The sequence below is a fragment of the Jaculus jaculus genome, chromosome 12, assembly GCF_020740685.1.
Source record: "Jaculus jaculus isolate mJacJac1 chromosome 12, mJacJac1.mat.Y.cur, whole genome shotgun sequence".
NCBI classification, from domain to species: Eukaryota; Metazoa; Chordata; class Mammalia; order Rodentia; family Dipodidae; genus Jaculus; species Jaculus jaculus.
The window spans coordinates 14,948,557-14,962,991 of NC_059113.1; the positions used below are offsets into that span (position 1 = coordinate 14,948,557).

At 38.3% G+C, this 14,435-nt stretch overlaps 1 protein-coding gene across 2 annotated transcripts in view; it reads left to right on the forward strand.

Annotated features, from left to right (window-relative positions):
- Adamdec1 (ADAM like decysin 1) overlaps positions 1–13,319 on the forward strand; it is an 89,390-nt gene extending 76,071 nt beyond the window's left edge. For both annotated transcript variants that reach the window (XM_004665816.2, XM_012950464.2), the window contains 12 exons: positions 44–120; positions 842–911; positions 2,347–2,423; positions 3,542–3,728; positions 4,268–4,330; positions 5,128–5,199; positions 5,473–5,642; positions 5,997–6,078; positions 6,734–6,864; positions 7,858–8,035; positions 10,589–10,677; positions 12,598–13,319. In XM_004665816.2, the coding sequence (XP_004665873.2) occupies positions 44–120; positions 842–911; positions 2,347–2,423; positions 3,542–3,728; positions 4,268–4,330; positions 5,128–5,199; positions 5,473–5,642; positions 5,997–6,078; positions 6,734–6,864; positions 7,858–8,035; positions 10,589–10,677; positions 12,598–12,604 (1,203 nt within the window). In that variant the 3' untranslated portion in view covers positions 12,605–13,319. The remainder of the gene's footprint in view (positions 1–43; positions 121–841; positions 912–2,346; positions 2,424–3,541; positions 3,729–4,267; positions 4,331–5,127; positions 5,200–5,472; positions 5,643–5,996; positions 6,079–6,733; positions 6,865–7,857; positions 8,036–10,588; positions 10,678–12,597) is intronic.
- The last annotated feature ends 1,116 nt before the right edge of the window (positions 13,320–14,435 follow it).

A 14,435-nucleotide genomic window follows, 5' to 3' on the forward strand; every position in this document is an offset into this window, starting at 1 on the left:
AATCTAGATTATATGCAATAAAAGTATCATTAAATATTTACAGGCAAGATATGCACCTGAAGTTCAATATCAGATTATATTAAATGGAGAAAAAATTATCCTTCACCTACAAAAAGTCAAGTAAGTATTTTCCTTAAAGTGCAATCACTGGACTTAATTAATAGAACATGGGGCAATTTCTTCTTGGAGCTTTAATGAGTATAATTGAAAATAGAAGACCCGATTTGTATCTCATTTTCAGTGATGGTAATTTGCATTCATAGTATGTATGAAGGTTGAGATTCCCTAGGAAATTACAAGCAAAGTGTAAGTCATTGAGAACTAAACAAACAAAGGTCTTTCTTGATTTTATTTTTTCACTACACTGAAAATCTTTCCCACTCTGGCATCTCTGGTGATGTTTTTATGGGAACATATCTCTGAAGCTGAATGGGATGTACAACATGGAGCTAGATATGAGGGGAAGGGGCTCCATCAACTCCCATAGCAGTCAGTAAGTCTCTTCTGGGAGATACTGGTCCTAATGCATACCTGCGACCCAGTACCCTTCAAAGGTTATATCCTTGTTATAAAACAGTTCTATTGTCACTCACCCATTCCCATTTATGGGGGAAGAATCTGCAGCTTAAAAGGAGTTGAGTGAGCTTCTTCCTTCAGGTTCATACGCCATGCTTTGATTAACTTTGCTAGCAGAAGTTCAATGTTGGGAAAGGCCCGTGGTCAGAATGTCAGCCCAGTCTCTCCCTAGACATTGTTGTTCCTTTAGTGCTAAAGGCCATGGCAGGTGCCTCAGCTTTCATTGCTACCCACAGTGTATTATGCTGCTTTCTGTTCTCTGCAGGCATCTCCTCAGGCTAGATGACTCTGGAACACCCAGGGGAGAGGACATCACCAGAAACCCTTGGGACATGGTAGGTTATGGATCGTTCCTGGGCCTCTTCCTGGAATCTGCAACCTTGTTAAATGCATAAGCCTAGGGGTAGCTCTTAAAGAATCAAATGCCTTGAGAGCAAGGTACATATATATGTGGCTGCTGAGAAAGCAGGTGGAACATTATAGCCAACTTCTCTTAGTCAGGAGCAATGGTAAGCTTTTAAGTGCTGCCTTTCATAGAAAGAAACAAAATCTACACCTCCCTCCCCACTATTGTATCCATTGGTTAGGAATTTACCTTCCTGTAGGTTCTTGAAGTCTCTTTCCACTATTTAATATTTCAAGAGATATATGCAATATTGATCATGGATTTAATATTTGGGGTAAACCATCATCTGGCAAACCAATGCAGAGCCTATCTGGAAAACACAGAGACTTATGGAGTAGTGAACTACAGAAGAGCATGAGGAAAACATAAGCTCATTTGAAAGGGATTTCCAAATGGGGAGAGTTTTTTCTACAGCCTTCCTAAGTCCATAAGCATGCAGGTATCTGGAAGCCAATTGGCAAGACAGCGGCACTGAGAAAGCATAGGAGTGGCTCTTGCAGTAAAATCACTTTTTATTCATTTCTCTTATCCAAATTATCACTTCATGGCTGTCTAGATTTTTATTTTTATAATCTTTTTCCTCAGAGGAGAATAACTAATAAAATCATCCATGCTTCAGTTTTAATGGCTGATGATATGTTAATGTATATGAAAAAAATGTTTATGATGAAGTTTCTTCTAAAGGAAATAACACACACACACACACACACACACACACACACACACACACACACAATTTCAGACCCTGTGGCAAGTCAATCGCAAGAAGGTGCTCATCATTTCCTCTAAATCATTTCATATAAATGGCCCCTGACTTTGCTGTTACAGACCCCCAAATCACACATGCATTTCTACCCTTATGTAAATATTCTGTGTTTCTCAGTATGGTGAGGAGATTAGACTAAAAGATGAAAGAAAATGGTTGACGAAACCTCTAGCTTGAGGATTTCAGAATGACAGTGGAAGTCCTAAGGACTCTACTGGAAGAAAAATAGATGCCTGCTTTTACTAGCATAGCATACAAAGCATCTGATTCTGGAAAGTCAGTCCATGCTAGTCATGCCTTAAATCCCAGGAGGACTGGCTGCTTCACAGAGGAAATGTCCATCTTCATCATAAGCCCATGTTAGGATAGCTTCTAGGATTTTGCCTTGCTGTTTCAATGTGCAAGGTTCTCACTATATTGATCCCTAGGAGCTGGTCAAGCCTACTAACCACTTGAGCTTTTCTGCATATTCAAGATGGCACTTGTCTTCCCAACTGTGACATATGCACTTACATAGTGTTTGTGTTGTTAGTATGTGAATATGTGTGTGTGTGTATGCATGTATGTATTTCTAAATTGCATATATGTTCCACTCCAGAAACAGTGTTACTATGAAGGCCACATCCTGAACGAACAGGACTCTGTTGCCAGCATCAGGACTTGTGATGGGTTGAGGTGAGAACCACTATCAAAAGTATTAAATAAGAAGTAGCATCACATGCTATAGAATTGAGCCTCCCTGAGTCTTATGTCTTCTTGGTATTTTGATATTTTTTCTTCAGTACGAATTTCTAAACATATGTGGTTAAAATGAAAAACAAATGATCACCCTTATAATCACTTGGTTAACTGCAACCATAGACATCAGCCCGAGCTCTCTCCAAGCTGCACTCTGGACCTTGGTGACATCTAGGCCCACTGTCAAGTTCAACTACTGAACTTTTAGAAACATTGTGTCTTATTTTCTTAAAAGTCCTTTCCCGCAATTTCCCAATTTAACTTACATTTTATGATATGCGCTTGTATATTTTTGTTCACACAACCAATTCTTGCCCAATTAATGAAAAGTCAGAGGAGAAACACATAGCTGAAGAAATAATGAATTCCATTAAGTTTTTTCTCTGATTGACCATTCATGCTAACATGCCATCATGGTTGTAGCCATTTTTGTGTGTACATAAGCATGTCTTCCACATGGTTGGAATATGAAATAAAGCACGTAATAGTCATTCGAACATTGTTCATAAATAACATGACATCACTTTCCCCATACTACAAAACATCTTCACAAATGTACCTTTTGGTGGCTTTTGTGTTGGCTTTGTATTATGGCCACACATGGAGTTATTTTCTATGTCTGCACTAGTAAATTTACCAGGAAGAAGGAATCTTTAAGCTACTATGAATCTCAATTTGTTACTCTGGCTAACCTACAAACCTTTTCTTTTTCCCTCTAGGATTGTTTATATCCTAATAATTACCTAAGAAATATCTGTTGAATGAATAGCTAAACTATGGGAAACTATTTACCAAGTTCATGGTGTAAATTGCAAATTCTTTGGGGCTGATTCATTTTAGCGATGCCTGAGAATTCCCCGGATAAGTAGCACAGGCCTCCTTTTAGTACTGGACAAATTCTGACTACAGATTTTAAGGAAGAAATGTTAGTCACAAGTCTATGGGTGACATGTCTACAAGCAAAATTGGGACGAAGGGTGAGATTGAAACAGTTCTCAACAGGAAGTAACTCAGCATGTCAGGGCATCCTGAAACGCAAGGTTTGTATCTCACAGAGGGTGTTTCACATACCGTGGCCAAGGATACCTGATAAAGCCCGTGCAAAGCACGGGAGAGGGAGAGCATGCCGTCCTCAGGTGCAGCCAGAAGGAAGCAGATGCAGCTAACCACAAATGCGCTGAGCGATGTGTCAGCAGTAAACAAAGCCATATTCGAACTTTTAGATCACTCAAAAGCCTAAAAGTGAGTATAACTTACATATGCATTTAATTTTGGGTGTTTATGAGTTCAGACATATTGTGAGTGCCCATGGCACTTGGGCAGAGGCCATCATTTCCACGTGGTTTGAGGCAGGCCTTCTCTGGAGCTGTCAGCCCTTGTTTCTCTTTGCTGCATTCATGGGGCTGACCAGAAATTATTCTGTCTCTGCCTCCCATCTCAGCCAGACTGCTGGTATTGTAGAAGCCTGCCACAACTTCCAGCTTTTTGTACATGGAGTCTAAGGATCAAACTTGGGTACTTGAGCTTGAATAGTGAGCATTTTAACCATGAGCCATCTCCCCAGCCCTGAGCATAGCTTTTGACACCATATGTCACTTGTCCAATCCATAGTATGTGGCATACGCATATGCTCAGGAATGACTGGTATGTGCAGAGACTGTAATTCACTTGCTTACTTATTCTTTAATGGATTTTATTTCAGAGAAAAAAAATATAAACTTCTAAATCCATAATGGTCAAAATAATTATTAACAATATTAATCATTCTGTTATTTGTAAAGCAAGAAGACTTTCTCCAGGGACAGAAATACATTGATCTCTATGTGGTGCTGGATAATGCCTTTGTGAGTATGAATGATATACGCCTCTTTGCTGACTCAGAAAGCAGCACCAAGCTCTACACATTTGTAGCTAACCGTGCATGTTGTCCATCGCTTGTTCTTGGCTTCTCTGCCTTCTGCTGTCTTCTACTAGCCCATCCCATCTAATATTCATGTGTCACAATATAGTAAGTTATTTAACATCATATACCTTTGGAAAATAAACCACAAAATAAAATAAATAAAATAGATTGCTAAACTACCAAATATGCACGTATATTAAATACGCACGCACGCATGCACACACACACACACACATATATATGGTAAATAGAAGTCTGTGCATAACTTACAAATATTTACATATACACAGAGAAAAATACTAGAACTTATTTTGCTTACTAATCAACTTCTAATTCATACTGAGTTGATTTTAAAGTATGTATTTACTAATTTGACTTGTTAAACTCTAAGATGAATAACAAAAGACAGGTATATGAGACACCCTTATAATCCCAGCTTCCCAGTAGGCTGAGGAAAGAAGATCATGAGTTCAAACCCAGCCTGTGATATAGTGTTTGTTTCAAATAAAACAAACAAGATGAGTTGCACTGTCATACTTATGATCTCTAATTTTTCCTCACCAAAAACCTCTTACATTTAAAGTAGAATTTGTTGAAACAGAGCCTTGCATAAGGTAGTCACTGATGAACTAGATGTTTATTATATTAGCACATGTATATTTCTATAAATGTGAAATCCCATACCCCATTAGTCTTTTCACTCAATTTGCTAGTTTAATCATACCTTGTATTTTGCAGTACAAGATATACAAGGGAAACGTGACTCTGATGAGAAGCTTTGTGTTTGAGGTGCTCAATCTACTCAATGTGGTAAGATATTTGTCATGTGCACATATGTTTCCACACATGAGCCCAGAGCTTCCCCATGGTGCCAAAGACAGCAGGTCTGGACAATTTTGACAGAACAAGGATTGGCACCAAGCCAAAATCATATGTATTAGCAAACTCTTCTGAGGTTTCTGTTTTCAAAGAGGAAATCAATCACTTAGAGCACACTTCCTTTATCCATCACTTGTGCTCATCAAGATCCCTAAAACCTTAAAGGAATCCTGAGATCCTTCATGAAAAATGCTCTTTCCACAGATTTATAATACTATAGATATTCAAGTGGCTTTGGTAGGCATGGAAATTTGGTCTGATGGTGATAAGATAAAGGTGGAACCCAGCATTGCCACCACATATGGCAACTTCTTGAAATGGCATCGGTCTAACCTAGGCAAAAACAAGATCCATGACCATGCTCAGCTTCTCAGGTGAGTGCTTGCAGCCCAGGGCAGGTACGGGCAGAGTGCATGACTGTTCCCAAGCTTCCTTGGCAGGGACTTCTGCTCTGTGATATCTCCCTAGTCAGTTGTGGGGAGGCCGATGTTCTACCATTAACAACTGATCTGTGAGTTATCAGAAGGTCCCTATAGGATCAGTGAAATGGGCTTTTGGACTTGAGATAACTATGCATGGCCATAATTATGCTGATAAATGGCTGCAACTGTTCTGCAGTTTCATGAAAATAAAAGGGCAGGGAAGCAAGGCAAGCCTTTAACATCTTGAACCAAGAATAATGGTGCTAGCTTCAGACTATGACAAGATCTCTTTACCTTTCTACACAGCGGAATTGACTTCCTCAATGGACGTGTAGGAATGGCAGCTTCGAATTCCTTGTGTTCTCTCTCTTCCGTGTCCGTTATCGGGGTGAGTCCATTTCTACTAATGCTCCTTATACATCTGTATCCCTAGGGAAGTCGGTATCATGGCCTATCTTAAGATAAGCATGGGGAACATTTGTTGCGTCATTAAGAAGTAAAAATGAAAAATGTGTCAGTCCTTAGGTTGTGAACTGTCAACCCTGCCGGAGGGAGGATACCTACTTTAGTGGGGGTTAGGAATGAGAGAGGTGTATAGTGACAGAAAGAGACTTTGAGTGCCCCCCGTGGCCTGAGGTAACTATTTCTATGATCAAAAGGTCACATGTGAAGAAAGGTGTATGGAGCCACCATGCGGCCACTCGCTGCTAATGCCATGGACATCATAACCTGTTTTAATAGGCCCAAGCCTGTGTTATGGCACACGTTAGTACTTTCCAGGAAGAATCCAATTAATTTCACCATTATTTGCAGAGAACTTAGTACTTGTTATCTCAGCAGTCATTTACTGAGCACTAAGTTAGGGGTTGTGTTTGCAGCAGCCAATCATGCCAAACGTTCTCACAACATTGAGCAGCAAGACATGGGAGGTGGAGAAGCTTCGTGCTTCACTGTGCAAAGTATGATTCTTATGGACATGTTGACAAGGATTCAGAAATAACCAAATAAAATAAGGACTATTGGGTGTTTGCATGTACTTCCAGGCTAAAAGAAAGAATAATGTGTCTCTAGTAGGAGTGATGTCACATGAATTAGGCCATGTCCTTGGTATGGCTGACGTCCCATATTTCACCAAGTGTCCCTCTGGCAGCTGTGTGATGAATCAGTATCTGAGGTAAGATGGTATCATCTGGCAGTAAAAATAATCCCAAATTGTATATGATTTAGATGCACTATGCATGTGTTTTTCCCAAAGGTTTTAAATCCCATTAATTCTACCTCCAGTTTGTCTGTGTAGATATGTCAAATTTATGACTAGTTTTTAAAGTCTTAAAATATAGAATGTCAGAATCACATGTTGGGTCATGATATGCAGAGACATTTATCGTACCAATAACTGTGGGCTAACTCCACAATGCACGACCCATTTACATCAACAAGGAGGGTCCAATGGGAGGGGGTAGATCATGGGTGAGCCTAAACAATGGTACCAAACTGCCTGTATTTGCTGAAAAGAAAACTAATAAGTTAACTTAAAAAAATAAAGTCTTAAAATATGACAATATAGAATTATAAGCATGCTGACCACACACATTGCTTTCACTTAAATTTGCATTCACTTAAAGTGATATCATAGTTTCTGCAAGAACATGGGCCTGATTAAGGTAATAATCATCTTTTCACATATCCTTATCATCAACTGACTAATTTATTTTAGTGTATTTATAATTATCTGTCATCTTGAAAAGATGTGAGGTAGAAACAATGGAAAGCAGACCTTGTTCTTGAAATACTCACGAATAAGATAATTCTCTCTACTGATCCTAGAAGCTTGCTGTCGTGTCTCCTCGCTGGGTCAATGATACCTCCTGTCAGTGATCATTCCTTGGTGTGTGACAAACGGTGATGCTTTGGATAGTACTGGGTCTGTTTTGGAAATCTACATCCTTCTTCCTCTGCTTCTGAGTTTCTGAGAAAAATAACTAAAATATTATGCATAATTTACCATCTACTATACATAACACAGGACAGTCCTGAACAGTGACTAAATTTAGAATGTAAACTGAGCTGTGTTATACAGAGAGTAAGTTAGATTCTCATGTCCATTTATCATACAAAAACCACGGTACTGCATATCATGCTATTTCCGAGTCTTTGTCTATTACAGTTCAAAATTCCCCAAGGATTTCAGTACAAAAAGCCTCTCACACTACCAAAGATACCTTTTATCTCAAAAACCAAAGTGTCTTCTGCAAGCACCGAATCCTGAAAATATAATAACAAAACCACGGTGTGGGAACAAACTTCTGGAAGTGGGAGAAGACTGTGATTGTGGCTCTCCAGAGGTATGAAAATTTAAGAGGTTGAAAATTTTACTTATTGAAGTTTTATATAAAGCTTCCTGGTGTATAAGAATTATGAAGCTGATTTTCTCTTTTTAAGTGTACTTTCGGAAAATTCCTGCTAAATTCTAACTTGGTATTAGAATAAGAAATAGATATTTTTCATTTTGTGGTTTTCTATTGATTTTAGTCATCCTATCAAATGCATTTCACGAGCCAGGTTCTGATTATTAGCATGACTGTATGGAGTTGAATGTAAAGAAATAAATCATAACATGTATTTTTTTCTTTCTACATATATTCTTCAGAAATTCCTAAATCTAATGTCATAGTCAATTGTTTGTTGAACAGTCACAATTACAGATCTAGAAGTAAGGTCTCCACAAAGATTGGCTCTATTTCACCAAATTAGTGTATAAATCACACAGCATATAAAGCAAAGGAGAAAAAAGGAAAAATTACACAAACATGTAAAAATAGTTTATTAGCATAGAACATCTAAGATAACGGCTGTAATTTTGCTAATGTTTGTAAAATGTTAAGACATCTCTTTAACGGATGCCTCTGACGTGTGCACTCACAGGATTATGTTGACTTGCTCCTCCTCCTTCTTGGAACAGTGTCTCATTATAGATCCCAGGTTAGCCTCAGATTCATGAGGGTCCTTTCTCAGCCTCCTGGGTTCTGAGATCACAGCTGAGCACCACTATGCCTGGCTCGTATCAGATGTCTCAGAGAATCTGCTTTCTCTGTGATCTTCTTTTATTTTTAAGACAAAAAAGACAATCAAGGAAGTTACTTATATGTGACCATCCACAAGACGTTTTCGATACAGCATCTCCCCAATAAATCTACAGGAACTGCATTCATCCTCATTCAAAGAGGAAGCAAAGCTAAGAAAAGCTAAACAGCCTGGTCCAAGGATGACTGCTCATGATTGGTGGATCTAAGTGTAACTGAGGGTTTGCCCATTACTGTCGGCAGCTCTGTGATACTGGAAAGGCATCCTATCTCTCTGTCTCAAATTGACTCAGGAGTTTGGAACAGTTGCTACCTCAGCAACTTGTATCATTTCACCTCTCTGATCATTTGTGAAGGACACTGCAAATATCTTGTTGATTATAGTTGTAGAGGGAATTTTACAAAGGATTGACTTTAATGTTCAATCTGATTTAGCTTTATTACATTCTGACTTGCTCGGATTCTTATATGACTTCTTGAGTTGAGGACAAGTGAGGAACACAGTCATAGCCATTTCAACAGGCAAGTAGCCCATATTCAGTGCATGTCCATAAAGAGAAATGGTGAGAGTTGAGGGGAATGAGAGAGAGAGAGGAAGGAGGGAGAAAACTGATTATCTAAGACCCTGCACTCATGAAATATATTGGTCAACTCCCATATTGTTCTATGACCACTTGGTTTTCTTTTTATGTAACTGAATAAAATTAATGAGCTGGGTGTGGTGGCGCACGCCTTTAATCCTAGCATTTGGGAGGCAGAAGTAAGAGGATTGCCATGAGTTTGAGGCCACCCTGAGACTCCATAGTGAATTCCAGGTCAGCCTGGGCTACAGTGAGACCCTACCTCGAAAAACCAATAATAATAATAATAATAATAATAATAATAATAATAATAAGTTCAGGCTTGTAAACAACTGATTTTTTCAAAAAAATGGCTATTTCTATATCCAAGATGTTATAATGTCTGGTAGTATATCTCAGTGACAGATGTGGTAGATTATTTATGTAGCATGCAGGAGACACTGGGCTTATTCTCTGGCACTATAAAAAACAACAAAAAATGTAAGTAAATAAATAAAACATAAATAATTTTCCAAATCTTTCCATATATCTTACATGAAATGTTATTATTCCTCTTATATATTTAGGTCTTTTTAAATTTTTTTAAGTTCCATCTTGGTATTTGGAAATAATGCAATAATGGCTGTTGAAATTTGTCAACCAGTTTTAAAACTTTACAACAATATGAATTGTTTTCTTCCCCAAGTCTCTTAATTTTATAGATTATATCAATCTTGTATCATCAAACTATTGTTACATTTTTGGCAGAGACAACTCACATAGCTGTAATATAATTTTATTATATGAATAAATGAAATGTTTACTGATATCATATTGAAATTTTTACATGCATATTCATCCATGACATTTATGCATGGGACTATTCTCAGCCTCAATACCAGAATTATGTGTGCTTGGTAAGATGATTTGGGAGTTCAAATTTTTCCTTTACCTTTCTTCATTATTTCAACAGTGTAGAAGTAATTCTTTCCTGAATTTTTTCTACTAATTTACATACCATATATCTGAAAACAAATTTGCTTGTATAACTCTGAGGTAATTGAATTTGCAATATGAGAAGAAGCATTTTTCATTGTGCATAATAGGTTTTTTACTTATTAAATTCCCCTGGTGATTGCCACTGAAATTGGTACAGAGTAATTTAATCTAAAAAGTAAAATTTCATTTTGTGGCTGTTATATATCCAAGTGGGAAGAGGCTACAGACTGTCCGTGACTGTGTGTACATTTTGAAGGTGTGCACCGATGTTTGCTGTGAGCCCTTGACCTGTAAGCTGAGACCCAGGACTGCCTGCAGAGGAGGAGACACTTCCAATCATATCATGTGAGACCGACATCTCCACTCTGTCCTCAAAATGTCTTCACACTTTTCCTTTAAGATTTGAGAAAGATGTCCCAGTGGGTTCTGTAAAACACTGAAACCAAAATAATTTCACACTTATGATTAATATTATTTTGGGTTTTTTTTTTGAGGTAGGGTCTCACTTTAGCCTGGGCTGAATCTAGAATTCATTATATAGTCTCAGGGTGGCCTTAAACTCACAGCAATCCTTCTACCTCTGCCTATCCTCCACCCCTGAGTGTTGGGATTAAAGGAATGCACCACCACGCCCGGCAATTTCACACTTCTTAAATAACTCAGTTGTACTGAGAATTATAGACACATGTAAAGGAGGTTGTGAGTACGCACACGTTTGAGAAAAGGGGCAAATTTGATATTTGTGAGCTCGGGACTTATGGAATCTGTGCTGAAATATGTGGCCCTTCCTACCCGGTGATGGTAAATTTAACACTAGCTTGGGTGACATGAAGAAAAGCATGGTTTTGAAAAAGATTGATGAGAACTTTGCATTCGTTGTTAGTAGCTGATAGTTGCAATTGTCAAGCTAGTCAGAAAATCAATAGTGTTCAAGAAAATGATGCATATTTTGACAATTTTATTTCTTTCAATGTATTTCAATGGGACATAATCCAGGAATAATTTTTGTGTCTTGCAGTACTATGTATTTTTTTTTTTTTTTTTAGGGAACCCAGTTGCTTGGAATTTGGCACTGGTATAGTTGAAAGGAGTCTTAATATTAAAAGGGCAACAATAACACAAATCTTAAAGATGGGATTCACGATACATTATATAAAATGAGTTATTTTTTTGTCCTGTTTCCTGGAAACTTTGATAGGATACCGAAAATAATTGACTCAAACAACATTAGAGTCACTTTACAAGGAACAATATGATTAAGAGATAACAAGGATTCCTCATTTATTTACCAAGTTCTATTTAGTAGCACCTGTGTGAGCCATGATGTAAATCTGTGCCAAGATCCTGGGAACTGTGCCCAGGCCCATAACATAGCATATCAAAAAGAACAAAAAAAAATCAACAAAAGTCCATTTCAAGGCTGAAGAGATGGCTTAGAGTGTAAGGCACTTGCCTACAAAACCAAAGGTCCCAGGTTCAATTCCCCAGGACCCACATAGGCCAGATGTGCAAGGTGGTGCATGCATCTGGTGTTCATTTGCAGTGGCTGGATGCTGTGACGTGCCCATTCTCCCTCTCTCTCTCTCTCCCTCTCTCTCAACTAAAAAAAGTCCATTTCACTCCATAGGGGGTTAGAATGGTAATTATTCTCTTTACTGTGTAAGATAAGCATATTGTATCATGGGCAGAAATTCAACTTGGACTATAGACAATTAAATTTTAGTCTTTTCAAAAAATATATTTTCCTTCTTCCTCCCTTCTTCCTTCCTTCCTTCCTTCCTTCCTTCCTTCCTTCCTTCCTTCCTTCCTTCCTTCCTTTCTCTCTCTCTCCTCTCTCTCTCTCTCTCTTTCTTTCTTTCTTGGAAAATGAAAGAGGCAGACAGAGCAAATGGGTACCCCAGGGCCAGTTTAGCCACTGTAGACATATTCCAGAAGCATGTGCCACCTTGTGCATCTGACTTACATGGGTACTGGGAAGTTAGACTTGGGTCCTTAGGCTTTGCAGGCAAGTGCCTTAACTGCTAAGCCATCTCTCCAGCCCAAATTCTAGTCTTAATTCAACCAAATTTTATCACATATATAGTGGGACTTTTACTTTTAGTGGGACAAGTTACTGAATTTCTCTCCTCACCTGTTCATTAGAACCAATGATATGGTTTCTCAGGAAGCTTGTATCATTTAAATTTTATGAATTTCTATTTCCAAAGTTCCATAGTATTTTATCACTTATAATAACCATTGCTTCTGCTTTTCTTCTTTAATCAGAAATTAACAAGAGTCTCCTGCATTGAGAGGATACTTTGCCAGGACAACAATCAAGAATGCTGACCCTGCCAGCAGTTTTGTATGTTTTTACCTTTGCACTTAGATACCCTGACAGCATGCTGGATACTGTGTTCATGGATTCAGTCAACCACTGAACAAAATCATCTGGATAAACACAATTATGTCTGTAGTTAACATGGATTTTTGTCATCCCCTAAACCATATTGTATAACAATTAATTTCAAAGCATGTATATATACATATATGAAGGCTTAATAGGCCATGTGTATTTGAAAACGGAGGGCATAGTTTGTCTCTCATCTGAGGAGAGCAAATGAAATTAGGCTCTGAACAAAGTTACTCAATATGTATTGTTGAATCAGTGAACTGATTCAAAGCTTTATAATCAAAATTACACCCTGATTCCATTTTATGAGGATGGCTTAGGGGGATTGAATACAAGCTGGTGAGTGAGGCATGCGCAGGGAAGAGAGCGCCGTTCTAGTCTCATGTCAGCTTTGGCCCGCGCCTTACCTCGCTCCTGTATGTATAGTTGATATTTTGTTTCATGGGAATATTAATTATCTGTAATACTTTCATTTTATCAAGTATAATTCTTCCCACATTCTTTCACCATCATATACTAGGCTTGTTTTGAGTAGTCTACAATGCTTACATTTTAATTGATCAGGAGAGGAAGGCTTCATTCTTCATTTGATTCAATAAACTACCAGGAAAATACAGTGCTTTCTGTGTGAATATTTTTGAGCTTCTCTGTAGGAGTCAAGATCCTGGTTAATGCCCAACTTAAAAACATGCCTTAATGAATAATTTCACAGGTATATGGATGTGGGTGGCAAGTGGAGGGGTGGAATAGGAAAATCCTTTCTTACTACCTAACAACATCTACCCACTAAAAGTGCTATATTTAGAGGAAGGGTGGTACTTAAACTCCAAGTAGTTTTAAAATCTATGTGCTAAGCACTTGCTTAACTAAAATGTCCTGTTAAACAACCCATGCCAGGATGATGGTGATAGACACTAAGGACACTCAAAACATACCAAAGCAAAAACCCAGAAGTTGTGGAGATCTCAACACTAAAGTAGGTTTAAAAAAAAAAAAAATCTGCTAAGACCAAAAATGAACCCAACATGGCTCAGGGAAGTTTTGCGGAAGAGGGGGCGGAAAGAATGTCAGAGCCACATGTTGGGTCATGACATGCAGAGACTTGTATCATACCAGTAACTGTGGGCTAACTCCACAATGCACAACCCATATACCTCAACAAGGTGGGACCAATGGGGAGGGGTAGGTCACAGGTGAGCCTAACAATGGTACTGTACCAAACTGCCTGTACTTGCAGAATAGAAAACTAATTAAAAAAAAAAAATCTGCTAAGACCCAGGGAGTTTTGTGGAACGGAAGGTGGAAAGATTGCAGGAGTCGCAGGGTGGGCAGGAGTATCCAGAGGCATTGGCCCCTCTCCCCATGACTGACTGCTGCTCTCACAGCTCATAACCCACAACCCCATGGTAAACACCCCTGGGGAGGACCTTCAGCGGAATGGGGACAGGAAGAAGGGGAACGATACCAACACATGATTTGCCCATACAAAGTTTCTACTTAATTAAGAAAAAAAGGAAATTTGAAATAAATAAATTACCTGTTTGAAATGCGACATTTTTGTCATGAAGATCCATTTTTTCAGAAAATAACTTAGAGATAGGCAATGAAGATTTTATGTATAACTGACATTTCACCAAAGAACCAATTTAAATTACACATATTTTTCCATTGAATTTACAAAATTATACTGAAAAAAGTTATTGCTAGGGTC